Source organism: Schistocerca nitens, chromosome 2, assembly GCF_023898315.1.
Source record: "Schistocerca nitens isolate TAMUIC-IGC-003100 chromosome 2, iqSchNite1.1, whole genome shotgun sequence".
Lineage (NCBI taxonomy): Eukaryota > Metazoa > Arthropoda > Insecta > Orthoptera > Acrididae > Schistocerca > Schistocerca nitens.
The window spans coordinates 1096791121-1096808170 of record NC_064615.1 but is presented as its reverse complement, the minus strand read 5'-3'; the positions used below and the strand labels follow the sequence as shown (position 1 = coordinate 1096808170).

At 41.5% G+C, this 17050-nt stretch overlaps 1 protein-coding gene across 1 annotated transcript in view; it reads left to right on the top strand.

Annotated features, from left to right (window-relative positions):
• LOC126235569 (translation initiation factor IF-2-like) overlaps positions 1-17050 on the top strand; it is a 137594-nt gene that overhangs the window by 12728 nt on the left and 107816 nt on the right. Inside the window, exon 2 of the mRNA XM_049944286.1 lies at positions 15195-15711. Within this exon, the coding sequence (XP_049800243.1) occupies positions 15195-15711 (517 nt within the window). The remainder of the gene's footprint in view (positions 1-15194; positions 15712-17050) is intronic.

Genomic DNA, 17050 nt, shown 5'->3' with positions numbered 1-17050 from the left:
TAGTGGTTTGAGCGAAAATTGAATTACTTCAAGAACAGCTGCCGCTATGTAAATGAAGTGTCAAAATTTAATCTCTTCAAGGTCTAGCTATTTTGCCTAGAAATTACGTTGGTGTGATATTCAACTGTCAAAAAGGTTTCCTTTGAATCAAGTACTGAATTTAGCAGCTTTCGAGAGGAGAAGACGCTTGGGATGGAAATGGGGTTGCAAAAGGTTTATTTTTTTTAAGGCCAGGCTATTTTTGCACATAAAAGCGTTACATTCATGTATTATTTAACTGTTAAAATTGTTTGCATCGAATCGAGTACTATATTCAGGACGTTCGAGTAAAGAAGACGCTAGAAAAACAAGTAAGGCTTCCTGAACAAAATATGAAAACAAACACAAAAAAAAGAGTTTTTGTGAAATGATTTGCCTAAAAGTAAGAAATAAAATAGGTTAGAGAAACATTTGATGAACCTTTGACAGTCGCTCTAAATCATGTACAGCAAATGAGATGTTTCGCGAATCTATTTTTACTTTTAGACAAATCATTTTTACAAACCATATGACCGATATTTACTCGTATTACTTATATTGACGAAAAGATAATTTTTCAGTACTATTATTAAAATTAATTACACTGCACATCCACTTAGAAGTCTGGACGAATGTTGCAGCAGTTACCTTTAACAACCGAAATTGTATTCACAGTTTTTCGTAATTTACATAATAATATTTTTAATATTAGGTCGATCTCACACCAAAAATAACTTGTTTTTTTTCCTTTTTTTTTGTTCACTCAAGCATTTGTCACTATGATTCTGAAATAAATACTTTTTTGAACTTTTTCGTTATTGTTTCCAATTCAGCACCTCTTTTCTGTTATTCATCTTAGCTATTACTGTGTAACGGTCACGTTCTTCATCTCTGGTTTATGCAGTGTATAGGTACACGATACAGTCGGCGAAACCTGTGGACTGCCTATTTCTTGGACTTGTCCGTGTGGATAGAATATTCCATCATCTTTCGGGAATGCTTCCAAGGAAGAAATATTTTTTTTCTTTCGGTCTTTCTTCATCTGTTTGAAGATAGCAATACAGGTATCAGCCGAAAGATCGGAAGAAACAATATTCTGTCCCAGAAGGACGCTCTAAAGATTATGGAATAAGTACGCGATGCATTTCAAGAAAATGTTTACGAAATTTTTTTCATACATACGTTTCAACATTTTGATATGCTTTACTCATACGTGGTGAAGTGTAGCAAAAATCGATAAATAAGGTACTACATTAATTGCACATTTAAATGTGTATAATTCGTAAAATCATCTCTCGTAAATGAAGCAGAGTGGACATAGTTTTCCTGGACACGCCACTGAAGATGACGAGAATGGCGAATGAACTAACGAAATACTCATTAAATACAAAGCGATATCAAACTGTGTGATGGCTCCTCCTTAAACTAAAGCGAAATACGTTTTTACAGACTTGGTATCTGAAGCGATGCGTTGCCTACCTGCACGCAGCGTCATAGCGACAAGTATTGAAAATGCGACAACGCATCTCTCCCAACAGGACATTAAATGTCGAGTTTTCAGGACAACTATCTTCGCTCTGCGTACCACGTGTAGTCCGTTACTACAACAAAGACACGTACACAAGGTGAAGACAATAGATTTCAGTTTCCCAAAGGATATACACAGTAAAGAAACAAATCGCAGACAATATTTCTAGAGCACAAAATTTTGTTTTAACTTGGGGAACAAACCTACAAGCTTTAGATAGTGTTATTGTCCAAGGCCCAACAATTACTACCAAAAATAAGAAAATAGTCCTTATCACTTACAGATGAATCAAAGACGAGACAATCGACAGGAATATGCGTGGATGAATTAGTTCCATTTTCCAGAACTAGAGTTACCCTTCCAGGTGGTACAGAGATCACTGTGTGCCACTGAGAAACGAAACACTGGCGGGGCAGCGAGTCCTGGTGATCAGTGTCACTGCGGCGCATTTGTATAGTTTTTGTATCCGACAGAAAATGTAACTAAAATGAATAATGCATACAGATGTGTTGACATAGTTTACTGACGAAACGCGTGCGAATGCCCGAGCAATGTCTGCCTCTTCATGTAGGCAACGTATGGACCAGTAGAAAGTTCCGGCGGAATGAAAATGTCGTTAGAAAGCTAATAAAGTTTGGGATTTATTATCAGGCCCAGACACTGACTATTCAAGTATGTAAATCGCTGACAGAGAGAGTTGGTCTCATGCGGCGTGACATAAAATGCAGGAACATATACGGAGGTAAATTTCATCACTGAAGCGCTGGAGACATTATATGACAATGCTGCGAATTTAGAGCCTTTAAATCAAGACAAGTGCCGTCTAAAAAAATTAAATGAACACTTGGCTCAGCGAGTGGGGTAACCGTCTAGGGCAAATTAGTAATTAGTTTTGTCGGGAAAGTAATAAAAGCTCTTGACAACTTTGTCAAGGAAAGTTAACTCCGCTCCTTGTGTATTACAGATATGTTCCAGGTTATACCTCCGCTTGAGAACGTGAACAAAACAGGAGGTAGGTCGTAATAACATTTCTACAAGTAGGAGAAAGGGAAGGTATGATAGTTTAACGTCCTGTAAGTGGGTACTAAACTTTTCAGTAGGAACAAACGCTTTCAGCAGCAGGCAACATATTTGTTAATACCACCAGCTATACGATCCCCAGTAGTCGAAGTCACGAAGCCACACTAGGATGGTGGTGCCAGAACTAAGGAAATGCGTGAGAAGCCTTTTGGCCGGGACAGAGAGTGGAACTGATAGCGTGTAAATTTCTTAAGGGGGTGCGGGCATGTCCTTTATCAGCAATGTTAAATTTTGTTAAATGGCGTCCATGTACTTCAGAAACCCACTGTAGCAGTGGAAACGAAAATTTTACTGGACGAGACTTGTTACGTTGTCAGTGTACTTTACTAAAATCATAGTATTTCAGTCCCTCGTTTGTGGAATAAGTTAAAATTTTAGTATAATTTCTTATACTTCCTCCAGTATCCTTTTAGTTATACTTTACATTATTTTAACACGGTAGACTCAGTATGTGTACGTTTCAACTCCCTGGAAATTTGAACACTCTGCTCCATGTGGTTCCTGAATGCAAATGAAAATATAAATTTTCAGAAACAGCTACTGAATTTCGAAATGACTAAAACTTACTTAATACATGTTTTATTTTTTATTTTTGCTCAGTCAGAAGCACGCTACACCGTGGTGTATATCGTCTTCTTGATCATTTTCCAAGGATCTCTTTCTTTTCTTCCTTCTGGACTCTTTAGAGGCCATTTCTGCTTCATACTGTGCTTCTTCTGTGTGGACCTTGACCATCGGTTGGAGATCTTTGATCCGCGATTAATTCCCACACGCTGTACCATTTTCACCGTATCGATGTTGTCATCATTTTTTGGGAATGGGAGATCATATGAGATTGCTGAAGGACTCTCTTAGATTCTGAATCAGCCCATGCACAACTTTTTCAACAAATCAGGATGTGCAATGTCTCTGTAAATGGGGGTTATAGCTTCCACGAATGCTGCTGGTACGGAATTTTTCCGGCTGTATCAAGTGTTTAAGTAATGTGTGTTACGATACTTGCCCCATGAATTTGATGAGGGAGAGCATAGTTGATGTGTAATTCCTGACGTGCATCGCGTAGTATTATTGTAATTCATCAATAAATTTGACTGTTAGCCTATCCTTTATGGTTTTACCATCGAAAAGTTTCTTGTATCTCAAATTTAATTCCAGCTTCCTCATTCTGATTCCCCGCCTCTACTGCACGTGATTCACACACCCCAGTTTTGTGATAATCTTATCAATATAAGTCCGAACTGCTACTAAGCTGTTGTATGGTTTTTAGTTCTCATCACCTACGAACCTAGTGTAACAAACACCGCTTTCATTCCTGGACTGAAAATTTCAGTGGCTGAAGAGGCCTTCATTCCACCACTTGTTCCTTTAAAGTCATATCACAGACATGTTCTACTTCGCTCCCTAATTTACGTCTATAACAATGGTTTTTTTTTTTTTTTTTTTTTTTTTTAAATCTGAAAGTGCATTACCTTTCCGGTATCCATATTTAATTAGTACTTCTGCACACAACATCTGTTGACTTTACGAAAACCTACGATATTGTTTTCGTCAGAGCTACCTAGAGAAACAGCACAATTTCGGCTTTGTAGTACTGTAATACTCAGCCTTCAATGTAGAAAGTTACAGACTTCATTTGATCCTGAAGTAGTTCATGCAAAATTGTTAACTTTTTAATCATATGCAGACAATACTTAAAAAACAAACAAAATACTTCTCATGCGAATTTATAATTTTTTATACCATTTTACTAAAAAATTACAAATTTTATAATGAGATAAAAATCCACAAATGAAAATTTGTTTTTTCCATCTAACTCTCTTTAGGCCACACTGTGCAGTGTTAAATCCCAAACCTTGCACAGCATCTCGCGCAGTGAGAACTGAAGATGCCGATGAGGCTATTGAGTTTGGAGGCACTGGTTGATTTTACTCAAGAGGAATATGCTACTTAAGGGGGGTTTACTATCTTTTGGTTCAAAAAATCGATTTTTTAAAATTACATTTTTTGATCCATAAAAGCTGTTTAGAATCAACCCCTGAAACGGTTTCCCCGAATAGGGAACGGAAATAGTTGTTAATCGCGGTTGAACAAAAAAAATGCACCTGCCTGAAATCGGTCTTTTTCACGCACCAATTTTTTTCTTACTGGGGACGAGCTATTGTACTGGTGCTTGGGAGGAAACATACAAAATTCAAATGAAATTTTGAACGCATGTGTTTGGAAGTTAGCCCTCAAGCATTTGCATTCTGGTGCGAAGACTGTGGAGATTGCTACTTTCCTGGCAGTGAGCAGCTTCAACGAAGGGTACTCAGCAATTCTGAAGACCATGACAACGATGGACGTCACACTGGGACTCTATTCGACGCAGTTCTTCAAGCATGCGGACGATCACCGCATTCAAGCGGCCGAAAACTGTTTGTCACAGGCCGTGCGAGCGGCTCTGGAGCAGCGCAGAATGGCCCAGATCGAGCAGAACGCCCTCTATGAGGAAGAGGAAGGACTAGTTTATGGACCCAGAATAGCAGATTGTACGTACGTTGCATAATATTGCATTTGTATGTAATCAAAACTTCAAACGCGTTTTTCTCGAAATGACATTTTTATTTAACGTGCGGTATGGTAACTTCAAATCTACTGAATCGATTTGGCATCGTTCTTTGTTTCCGACGAAGCTAACTAAATTTTCTAGAAGTTGTACCACTTTTATTACGACCCATCGACAATAAATATTTTCACTTGGCCGACGAAGTCGAAAAATCGATGAAAAAACCCTATTTTTTCAAATGGCCGCCATTTTGTTTTCTATGGTCGAAATAACTTAAGCGAGGTACAACTCCCAAAGAATCTTATATACTTCGTTAATGTCAACTCAATTTTGATTTCAGACGAACCGGCTGACCTGTGACATACCGCGCGTGCATGTCTACATCGAAATTTTGTTTCGTTCCGACAGCACTTCCGCCTTTGCTCTTCCACATTTCCTGCCTAAAAAATTTCAGTTTGTAGAGGAAATATCAATAAACATTTTCACCAAATTTGGCATTTATATCTATAATACATCCCTAGAAAAAAAATTCTCCTTCAGTATTTGCAACATTGTGGCAACATTACTCTAAAGTTTCGATTCCGCAGCTATAGAAATCGGATGGTATTGAGACGAATAACTGGTCGAGCCATGTTCGGAACGCATTTTTACCCGAAGAGAAAGTTCCTTGCAGGTTGTTCGATAGAGAGCGGAAAAGGCGAAAATCTGAGGGCGCAAGATCATGTGCATTATGTGTGCGTGGAATGGCTTCCCAACCCAACTTCTGTATAGTGTTTTTTGTCAGTCTAGCAGAATGCTGGTGGGAGATATCGTGGAACAGCATAATTTGACGCGATGTTCCTGGTAGTTGTTCTTGGACTGTGTCTGCAAGACGTTACAGTTGTCGCCAATAAATGTCAGGAGTTATGGTTACACCTCGGGAAAGCAATCATAGTACACCACACAGTCGCTGTTCCATCAGACGCATAGCATTATCTTTCACAAATGAGCGCAGGTCTTTGTATGGGGAGTTACTGCTTTGTTTGGACTCAGTCATTCCTTTCTTTTTCTTATGTTAGCATAAAGACTCAATTTCTCGTCACCAGTAACGATACAAGATAGCAACGGTTGGTGTTGTTGTGTTATTTGTATCCCCAGAATATACGCAAAGCAATATTATTAAATTAAAATGTTAATACTTCAGCCCTGGGTTTCCATCTGACTGCCTTAAAATCACTTCTTACCTACGCGAAACTAAACTTAAACTTTCCTCAGGAACTAAAGCTTTTTCAAGGAATAAATGTTGTTCACTGTTTCACAAAATTATTTTCAAGTGGAATTAAATAGTGGACTGAATAATAATGAGTATTCAGAGTCACGTTCTTGACTAACACACGATTATTTTCAAACTATAAACTTTTGTTACACATTTTAAATATATTTTCGTAATGCATATGCTCAAGTAGCCCAAGGATGGGGAAGGAAATCGGCCTAGTCTTTTTAACGGCACCATCCCAATATTCGCCTTAATCGATTCAGGGAAAACACAAAAACCTACATGTCAATAGCTGGATGGGAATTTGAACGCGATCCTGTAGAACACAAGAGCAGTGTCTTAATCACTCACTCTGTGCCTTAGAACTAAACCTTGGTCGATACGGGGCAGTCGACCTACACTAATTTGTTGCTGTTCCCCTCGCAAATAGGTAAGATGTGTGTGTGTGTGTGTGTGTGTGTGTGTGTGTGTGTGTGTGTGTGTGTGTGTGCGGCGCCGGCCAGAGTGGCCAAGCGGCTCTAGGTGCTACAGTCTGGAACCGCGCGGCCGCTACGGTCGCAGGTTCGAATCTTGCCTCGGGCATGGATGTGTCTGATGTCCTTAGGTTAGTTAGGTTTAAGTAGTTCTAAGTTCTAGGGGACTGATGACCTCAGAAGTTAAGTCCCATAGTGCTCAGAGCCATTTGTGTGTGTGTGTGTCTATTTTTGTGTAAAATGTTTGAAATTCTCATAAAAATAGCTATAAGTGAGAGGGGTAGTCATACAAATTTAATTATCATATCGAATAAATGAAATTACGTAATTAATTTTTGTTTGTTTAGCTATATACCAGATGGATATCATTAGACTGTGTTCCGACTCCTGCAGTGTAGGCTCCATACATGGCAGGACACTGAAACGACGTAGGTACGTTCATTAATCGCTGCGCTCGCGTAGTATGCTGAAAGAAATTATGGTTCTACTCTCTGCCACCAGGTGAAAATATGTTGCTAAAAGCGGTCATAATGCAAACTGTTTCCTGTTCTGACGTCAGTATGCTGTTTGTTTCTTGGCGGCCCGTGTTAATTTCTTCTGTAAAGTGACTGTTGGTGTAAATGGTTGAAGTTTTCCATACGGATCGCAATGGCTGTTGAGAAAAATGACCGTGCATTGCTGGTAAAGTTTTTTTTATCAGAACGGCAGCAACAGCAATCGCTGCATTGCAGGAATATCGATGACAGAAACAGCTGCGAAAAGACCTCATGTCAATTAATGGGCTAAACAATAGATCAAGAGATCTGAAGAAACAGATGAATTAGGTGGTGCAGCAGAACGAGAGAGGCGGCCGTTTCCGATGGCAATTGTTGTTGAAGTCTCTGTTGCTACAGCAGACAGTGCAGCACACGCCTCTGACTCTCCAGCCACTGACCGAGCTGTGTCACAGGAATTGTCTCCCCGTGGTCAAAATGTTTCGCGGTGCATTTTACACCGGCATCCCTACGAGATTCAGAATGTCCACCAAATGAAGCCTCACGATAGGCTACAATGCCGTAACTTTGTCCTTTGGTTTCTGTCACGCATGACGGAAATGGGTGATAGGTGGCCGGGGAACACTCTTTGGACGGACAAGGCACATTTTACTCCGCATGCTGGCGTGACTGCAGAGAACTGTCGCATATGAGGCTCTGCTGCGCCACATATCGTGCAGGAACATCCTGTGCACTCAGCTTATGAGACTGTGTGGTGTGCTTCCACAGGTTCCTTCATTCTCGGTTCGGTTTTCGTTGAAGTGATGGCACCTCGTGCGCCCGTTAGGTGTACAGTGACATCTACACGTTATAACGATCATTTTCTGCAATACATGATTCCAGCTTTGCAAGAACTAAACTGTGTCCACACCACTATTCTCATGCTAGATGGAGCGACACCACATATCCCCTGCCAAGTGAAATATTTGGTTCACAAAATCTTCAATAACGACCGCATCATCTCTAACAAGGGAACCTCCCCATCGCAGCCCCCTCAGATTTAGTTATAAGTTGGCACAGTGGATAGGCCTTGATAAACTGAACACAGATCAATTGAGAAAACAGGAAGAAGTTGTGTAGAACTATGAAAAAATAAGCAAAATATACAAACTGAGTAGTCCATGGGCCACATAAGCAACATAATGGACAAAGTGAGCTTAGGAGCGCCGTGGTCCCGTGGTAGCGTGAGCAGCTGCTGAATGACCAGAAAAAGGAAGATTTTGTTTTGTTTGTAAGGATAGCCCTAACCTTGATTTCCCATATTTCCCCTGGTATATAGGCAGCTCTCTGCGGTAGGTTTAGTCAGGAGCCAACGCCTGAAGTGGCCCAGATTTTTTTGTTATAGGATGAAAAGTGGCGGTGGCACTTGTTTTTTTTTAGTTCTAAGACAATAACAAAAAAAAGAGAGGTCCTTGGTTCAAGTCTTCCCTCGACTGAAAATTTTACTTTCTTTATTTTTGCATAGTTATTATCTGTCCGTTCGTTCATTGACATCTCTGTTCACTGTAATAAGTTTAGTGTCTGTGTTTTGCGACCGCATCGCAAAACCGTGCGATTAGTAGACGAAAGGACGTGCCTCTCCAATGGGAACAGAAAACATTTGATCGCAAGGTCATAGGTCAACCGATTCCTCCACAGGAAAACACATCTGATATATTCTATACGACACTGGTGACGGCATGTGCGTCACATGACAGGAATATGTTGTCGACCCACCTAACTTGTACACTTGGCGAATGGGTAAAAAGATTCTTCTACCTTGCCCGATTTAGGTTTTCTTGTGGATGTGATAATCACTCCCAAAAAAGTGATCGCATCGGACGGACGGACGGAGGGACAGATAATAATTGTCTGAAAATGAAAGAATTAAATTTTCACTCGCGAGAAGGCTTGAACCAAGGACCTATCGGTCCGTAACTGCTCACGCTAACCACGGGACCGCGGCGCTGCTGAGCTTTCATTACCCCTCATGTTACCTATCTTGCACAGGACCTCTCAGTTTGTATATTTTACTTATTTTTTTCATAATTCCACACAACTTCTTCCTGTTTTCTCGAGTGATCTGTGTTCAGGTTTTCAAGACCTATCCACTGTGCCAACTTATAACTAAATCTGAGGGGGGTACGATGGGTAGGTTCCCTTGTAAGAAATTTCAAGATGTGCTACCTTCTAGATACCCCAGTCTGAATACGTATGACTTCGTGATATGCATGCAGCGTGTTGCTGAGTCAGGAAAGCATACTGAACACAAACTGGATCTTGTGACTGTATTCCAATAAACGTGCCAGAACTACCGTTATTATATGCTTGACCGTTTCTCCCCTTTTCCCGCACCCACACCACATTCTAACTGTTTACCGCAGCATTTTCACCTGGTGGCGGAAAGTGGAACTATTATTTTTTCAGCATACTCAGCGAGCGCACCGATTAATGGACATACCTAGGATGTTTCAGCGTCCTGCGATGTATACAGCCCGCACTGCAGACTCGAAACACGATAAGTGCAATTATAATCACCCGGTATGTCTGCAGTTCTGGTACATGGTGAAATCCCCGAGCCATAGTGCCGAAACGCGACACAAGAAGAAGCAAACAAAATGCCGTGTCCCAGTAATAAAGTAGATATTTCAGTGTGTACCTGCATACAAATCAACAAAAAAAAAAAACGTAATTTTATTAAAACTTCTACAACCCTTTGTATAGGGACAGCCAGATAATACACTATATGTACAACAACCAAGAGGGAATGATAATAATGAAGAAAGATCAAAAGATGTGTTTGAGTTAGAAATGGTATAAGGCAAGGGTGCAAGCTCTCTCTCCTACTGTTGAACCTATACACCGAAGAATCAATGGCGGAAATAAAACAAAATAAATAATTAAAAATAAAAAATAGGAGTGGGACTAAAAGTCACAATGAAAGTGTATGAGTGGGCATAATTTCTTGTAACTGACAAGGGAACCTCCCCATCGCATCCCCCTCAGATTTAGATATAAGTTGGCACAGTGGATAGGCCTTGAAAAACTGAACACAGATCAATCGAGAAAACAGGAAGAAGTTGTGTGGAAGTATGAAAAAAATAAGCAAAATACACAAACTCAGTAGTCTATGCATATGATATGCAACATCTCGGAGAATATGAGCTCATGAGCGCCGTGGTCACGTGGTTAGCGTGAGCAACTGGAATACGAGAGGTCCTTGGATCAAGTCTTCCCTCGACTGAATATTTTAATTTTTTATTTTCAGACAACTATTATCTGTCCGTTCGTTCATTGACGTCTCTGTTCACTGTAATATGTTTAGCGTCTGTGTTTTGCGACCGCACCGCTAAACCGTGCGATTAGTAGGCCAAAGGACGTGCCTATCCAATGGGAACCGAAAAAGTTTGATCGCAAGGTCATAGTCAACCGATTCCTCCACAGGAAAACACGTCTGATATATTGTATACGACACTGGTGACGGCATATGATGTCGACCCGCCTAACTTGTACACTTGGCGAATGGGTAAGAAGATTCTTCTACCTTGCCCGATTTAGGTTTTCTTGTGGATGTGATAATCAGTCCCAAAAAAGTGATCGCATCGGACGGACAGATAATAATTGTCTGAAAATAAAAAATTAAAATTTTTCACTCGAGGGAGGACTTGAACCAAGGACCTATCGTACTGTAGCTGCTCACGCTAACCTCGGGACCACGGCGCTCGTGAGCTCACTTCGTCCTTGATGGCAAATGATTTGGATAGACTACTCAGTTTGTATATTTTGCTTATTCTCGATTGATCTGTATTCAGTTTTTCAAGGCCTATCCACTGTGCCAACTTATAGCTAAATCTGAGGGGGATGCGATGGGGAGGTTCCCTTGTGAGACCACGTCAGACTTTCTGCTGTTTGCGTGCATGATGCATCCAGTGTGCATACTGGCAGCGACGTTTGCTGTCTCGACGACCATACTGATGGAGACGACATGGATTTCCATAAGATGATGATAGGGAAGTGCCCTGTGTTCACAGAATATCCTTACAAGAGTTCATGGACTGGTACGAAAATCGAAGGGTATCCTATGACGTCAAGAGAAAGTTTTCTCGAATGTTACAATGTAAATAACAGTTATTATAAAGCATCCGCGAAGTCAGAGTGATACTGTTACTCCTTTGTGTTTCTTAGCAGGTAACCACGCGTAAGCGAACATTCGGCCAGTGCACGTCGGCAGTGGAAAAAAAATCGCGAGAATAGGAAACACATTTTCTACTAATCACTTTTTCAGTGCGCTACGCTTCGACGCACAAGATCTTGGCAGAATGTAAATAGTCCCGCAGGATTGTGAAAAGCAGTGGGTGCGCTCGCTCCTTTGTTATAACAGGACTATACAAATACAGTAACCGCTTGGCTGGCGAAGGAAAATTGGGTGGTGTTTGCGTTTTACGGTCCCTTTCACTTCACGCGCCAGATCTTGCGAAAGACTACTCTGCCGTATCAGCTACCATCCCGTTTTTGTTTCGCACTTGTGTGCTTTTACTGAAGCACAAAAGCACTGTTCGACCGAATTTGTTTCCTTCGCTTTGGAGAAGAATGTTAAAAAGGAGAAAGCAATATTATTTATGAACTGTTTCATGTGCTACTGGCGTAATGTTTTAGGAACTGGAAAGAGATTTCAGAACAATAACTGGTGAAAATTCCTACTATCTCTATAAATTCAGTTCTTATCACAAATTTAAGATACATCGCATTACCTAAAGGTTGCGTGTATCATTACACTAGCACAAAAGCAAGGTTTTCTTGCAGCAGTTTCTATCATGTCGATTTTTAATAGTATTTTATTTGTTATTCATCCTGAGGGTCAGAAATTTTTTTTCGTAGATTTGCGTGTAATTCCAGTCGCATCGATCCTCGATCCGTCTGTCATGTCCAAAAATGAAGTGTTGTGTCGAAATAAGGGTTATCAAGCTCTTATGTATTCAATCGCTGTAACGCTTCGGTACATTGAACGATACGTGGAGCTAGTTGTGGACATTACATTCTCTTTCGCGGTCATTAATCTTCCGACTGGTTTGATGCGTCCCGCCAAACTCTTGATCACAGAGCTGCACTTACACCCAGTGTTCTCAATTATTCGTTCTATATACTCCAACCTCCGTCTTCCACTACAGTTTTCGCACTTTATTGCTCACTCTAATAACATGAAATCTATCCCCTGATGTCAAAATACACTTCCTATCATCCTTTCCTTCTTCTAGTCAGTGTTTTCCGAATATTACTTTGCTCGCCAATTCTGTTAAGGACATTTAACTTTCAACATTCTTCTCTGATACCATATCTTAAACGTTTCGATTCCCTTTTTTCAAGGTATTTCAGCAGTCCATGATTGCCTTCCATACAATGCTGTCCTTCAGACGGAGTTTCTCAGAAACTTCTTCTCCAAATGATCTATGTTTGATCCTAATATACTTCTTTCCCCGACGAATGCTAACTTCGCCTATGCTAGTTTGCTAACTACATCGTTCTTGCTACCAAGGTAGCGGAATTCCCTTAATTCGTATCATACTTTGAGTCAAGTTTTGACTTCAACCTTATCGCTATCTCATTTCTGCCACCCGACAACACTTTTGTCTGCGTATTTCTGACAGAAACACGACAGTTGACTACAAAATTCTAATATCTGACCACCATCTCTTACCTTCAGAGATACGATTTCCTCTGTGAATATACAGCATCACAGGATCTAGAATTGTCATTTTATCTGTCAAAAAAGTGTTTTGTATATATGAAATTACGTGATTCACCCAACTTGTCACCGGGAACATATCCGCTTCATTATGGACGTCATTACACCAAGAAGTAAGCAAAATCGTAGAACAACTTTATGTTGTTTTTGTTGTGTTCTTCAGTCCGAAGGCTAGTTAGATGCAGCTCTCCATGCTACTCTATCCTGTGCGAGCCACTACGTCGCAGAATGACTTCGGCTCTCTCTACGATTTTTAATCCCACATTTCCCTCCAATACTAAATTGGTTATCCCTTCGTATCACCGAGCGAGTGGCGCCTTGGTTGGCCCACTGAACTCGCATTCTGGATGACGACGGTTCAAACTAGCGTCCGGCCATTCTGAATTAGGTTTTCCTTGATTTCCCTATATCCCTACAGGCAAATGCAAGTTCCTTTGAAAGGGCACGGCCGACTTCCTTCCCCATCCTTCCCTAATCCGATGACTGATGACTACGCTGTCTCGTCCCCTCCCCCGAATCAACGAACCACCTTGAATCTCAGAATGTGTCCTATCAACCGATCCCTTCTTTTGGTCAAGTTGTGCCACAAATTTCTTGTCTTGCCGGTTTCATTCAGTACCTCCTCATTAGTTACGTGATCGACTCATTTAGTCTTCAACATTTTTCGGTAACTTCACACTTCGAAAGCTTCTATTCTCTATTTGTCAAAACTGTTTATCGTCCATGTTTAACTTCCAAAAGATGAGACAGGACTTTAAAGGTAGGTGTTTGTGTAGTTGCCGCTATGGATGCAACCACAATAAAGACATGCTTGCTTCGCTTCACTCCGAGATTCCGTCCAGGTCGTAGCTCTTTATCAAATCTTGATGTGGTGACAAACGTTTTCCCTCAATGAGAGGCCTAATTTCTCTTACGAACTCTTAAGATTTTTGTTGAATATCGGCAACTACCTCAGGCAATCTCTTGCTAATTTTGTGGGTTATTTTGCAGCGGGCAATCTTATTCGTACATTTAAATTTCTTTACGCAAAAGTTGTAAGCTTTGAACTGCGATGAATTATGACGGTCAGTTCTCTTCTTTACATTGAGTGCCCAAATTCTCAATGTGCGGTAATGTATTATTGCGTTTTCCTGAGTCTTTAGTATACAATGATAATGTAGTTCACGATTTATCATATCCTGCAAAATTTTTGTGTTTGACAAATGAAGAGGTTTTAGCGCGTTTTCAAAATTTTGTAGCACCGTCTTGCTCTTTATTTTTCTTTTCTGGTCCACAGTGTTTTAATTTTCAGGCGCGGTTTCATATCAGTTGCTAACCCATGTCGACACAGATCTGGAGTATCAACATTTCCATCTAGAATGAAAGTTTCACTCTACAGCGGAGTGTGCGCTGATATGAAACTTCCTGGCAGATTAAAACTGTGTGCCGGATCGAGACTCGAACTCTGGACCTTTGCCTTTCGCGGGCAAGTGCTCTACCAACTGAGCTACTCAATCACAGTAGCTCAGTTGGTAGAGCACTTGTCAGTGAAAGGCAAAGGTCCCGAGTTCGAGCCTCGGTCCGGCACACAGTTTTAATCTGCCAGGAAGTTTCATGATTTCCATCGTTTGCCCATCTTCGTTTTTCCATATCTTTTTTGCATGAACCAGATATTCTTCTGGAGACGTAGTTCGTTGGAGGTGGTGGCTGATAAGATGAATCGCTACTGCCCTGGAAATTCGCCACTGGTGACGTTGCTTCATCCTTCATTGCCATGGCACTATCATTTTCCTCATCTGATGTCTCTTATCTATTAAAAGTGTAGTAACGTCTACAATTACAGAATCCTCTCCTGTCAAGTGTTGCACTGTTTGTTCATAAATACGTAAATAACACGCTCTTCTCCTGTAGGTACGTCCTTTGTAATACCAGTTGTTTCCCAATTACTGCCTGTCATTGTCCATGGTGAAACACTTACTGTGTTTACACATTCACACCACAAAGACGCATCTGTAACGATCACTCTGACAACACGATGAATAAAAAAATGCGTTGAAAAAGCACGTATTGCCTCCCGGGGCGGCAGTGCGGTCCCTGGAGCAAGCGGCCGGAAACCGAGGCGACGTCAGCGGAGCGTCAGCGCTAACAAGCCGGGCCCACGCCAGGCCAGCCAGAGGGACAAATTGCAGCTTCCGGCCCACACACGCGGCCCCGGCGCCCTCACCTGCCCCCGCTGGTCGTTAGCTCTCCTCTTCTGGTCGGCACCTCTGCTAATGGCAGACCCGCCGGGCCCGCCGCCGCCATTTGGCGCGGGCCGCCGTGTTATTTGGCGAGGTGTCGCCCTCCCTGTGGCAGCCGATACGCCAATAAAGAGCGGGGAGCCGCGCGTCAGCGGCCGTACTTATTACACTTCAGGGGCGGTTGGCAGGCGTGGCGGCGGCTCGCTGATGACAGCCGCGGGCCGCGCGGCGTGGCGCCCGACACGTGACAGGAAGTGGTCGCTAGTCACACAGGCCACCAGGGCTGCCACCACACCGAGAGCGCTGACTCACTTACACGCTCCAAACATCGTGAAACAGTCAGGACACGTGTTGACCTACTGTCAATGCGAGAAAAACGAGGGGCGTTCAATAAGTAATGCAACACTTATTTTTTCTGAAAGCAGGTTGGTTTTATCCAGGATCCCAATACACCATGTCTTTCCCCCATCTTTTCGTTTCAAATCTCTATTTTTCAACGTAGTATCCGTTCAGTGCGACAGCCTTACGCCACCTTACTGGGGGGGGGGGGGGGGGCGCCTGTATGCCTACCACTCTACTGGTCGACGTCGGAACCAATGCCGTGCTCCATCAATGACCTACGCATCATCCAAGTACTGCTTCCCGAAGAGTGCATCTTTCATTGGGTCAAACAGATGGAAATCAGAAGGTACGAGAGACAGGCTTTTGAGTGAATGAGCAAGAACAGTCCAATGAAATTTTATGACCTCCTCCTTGTGTGAGAAGGAGAAGTTCGTTTGCATACTTCTGGGAACACGCAGAAGTCCTTTCTTCAATTCCCTGAGGTTGGCATCAATCAGAATAACCCCATCAGAGTCTCAGAAGATTGTCGCCATGGATTTACCGGCTGAGGGGATTGCAGCCGTTATTAATTGCCAAAAACGAAACTGACGTCATTTAAAGTATTTATATAGTCTGTGAAGTCTCATGACAAGGCATTATTGTCAAAACTGCTCCACGGCCGGTTCGAAAACATTGTTACACACGCGCAACATATTATTTGTTTCGCATCTCATGTTGAACACTTCGTTACTGAGCTGGGTTTTCACACACTCCGGTAGATTTATTGCACAACGATATCATTACATGGCACATAATATGTACTTGAGCGTTTGACTATCTTACTTTTATAATATGTAGATACCGTTATTGTACTTGACGTCAATTTACTTTTGTTTCTGGAGGGAGAATAACGCGTTTTTCGTCGTTGCGGTTTCCCAAACCCAGTTACAATAGGGGAGTCTATCTATTTACACAAATATGATAACTTGAAATTGTAAAATAAATCAACGCAAATTTGGTAAGTTTTTCTACCACTGCGTCTAATATGAACACAAGAGAATTTCAAAAGATCATTAGTCTTTCGACACTAGAAAATTACATCCAACGCAAAGCAGATCGAGTGAGATTGAAAAGGAAATTTAACCCAAATTCCAACGAAACAGCCCTAAAAGACATAATTACAGTGCAGGTGCATTATATGTCCCAGATCTAAAAATAGAAAAACCAAACATTGACGCCATGCGTGCTTAGCACATCGTTCCAATACGTGAAAGATGATTCAATAATGAAGAAGACAGTGAATCAAATATTACATGTAAGTCAATCAAATATTACATGTAATTAAACGATATAAGT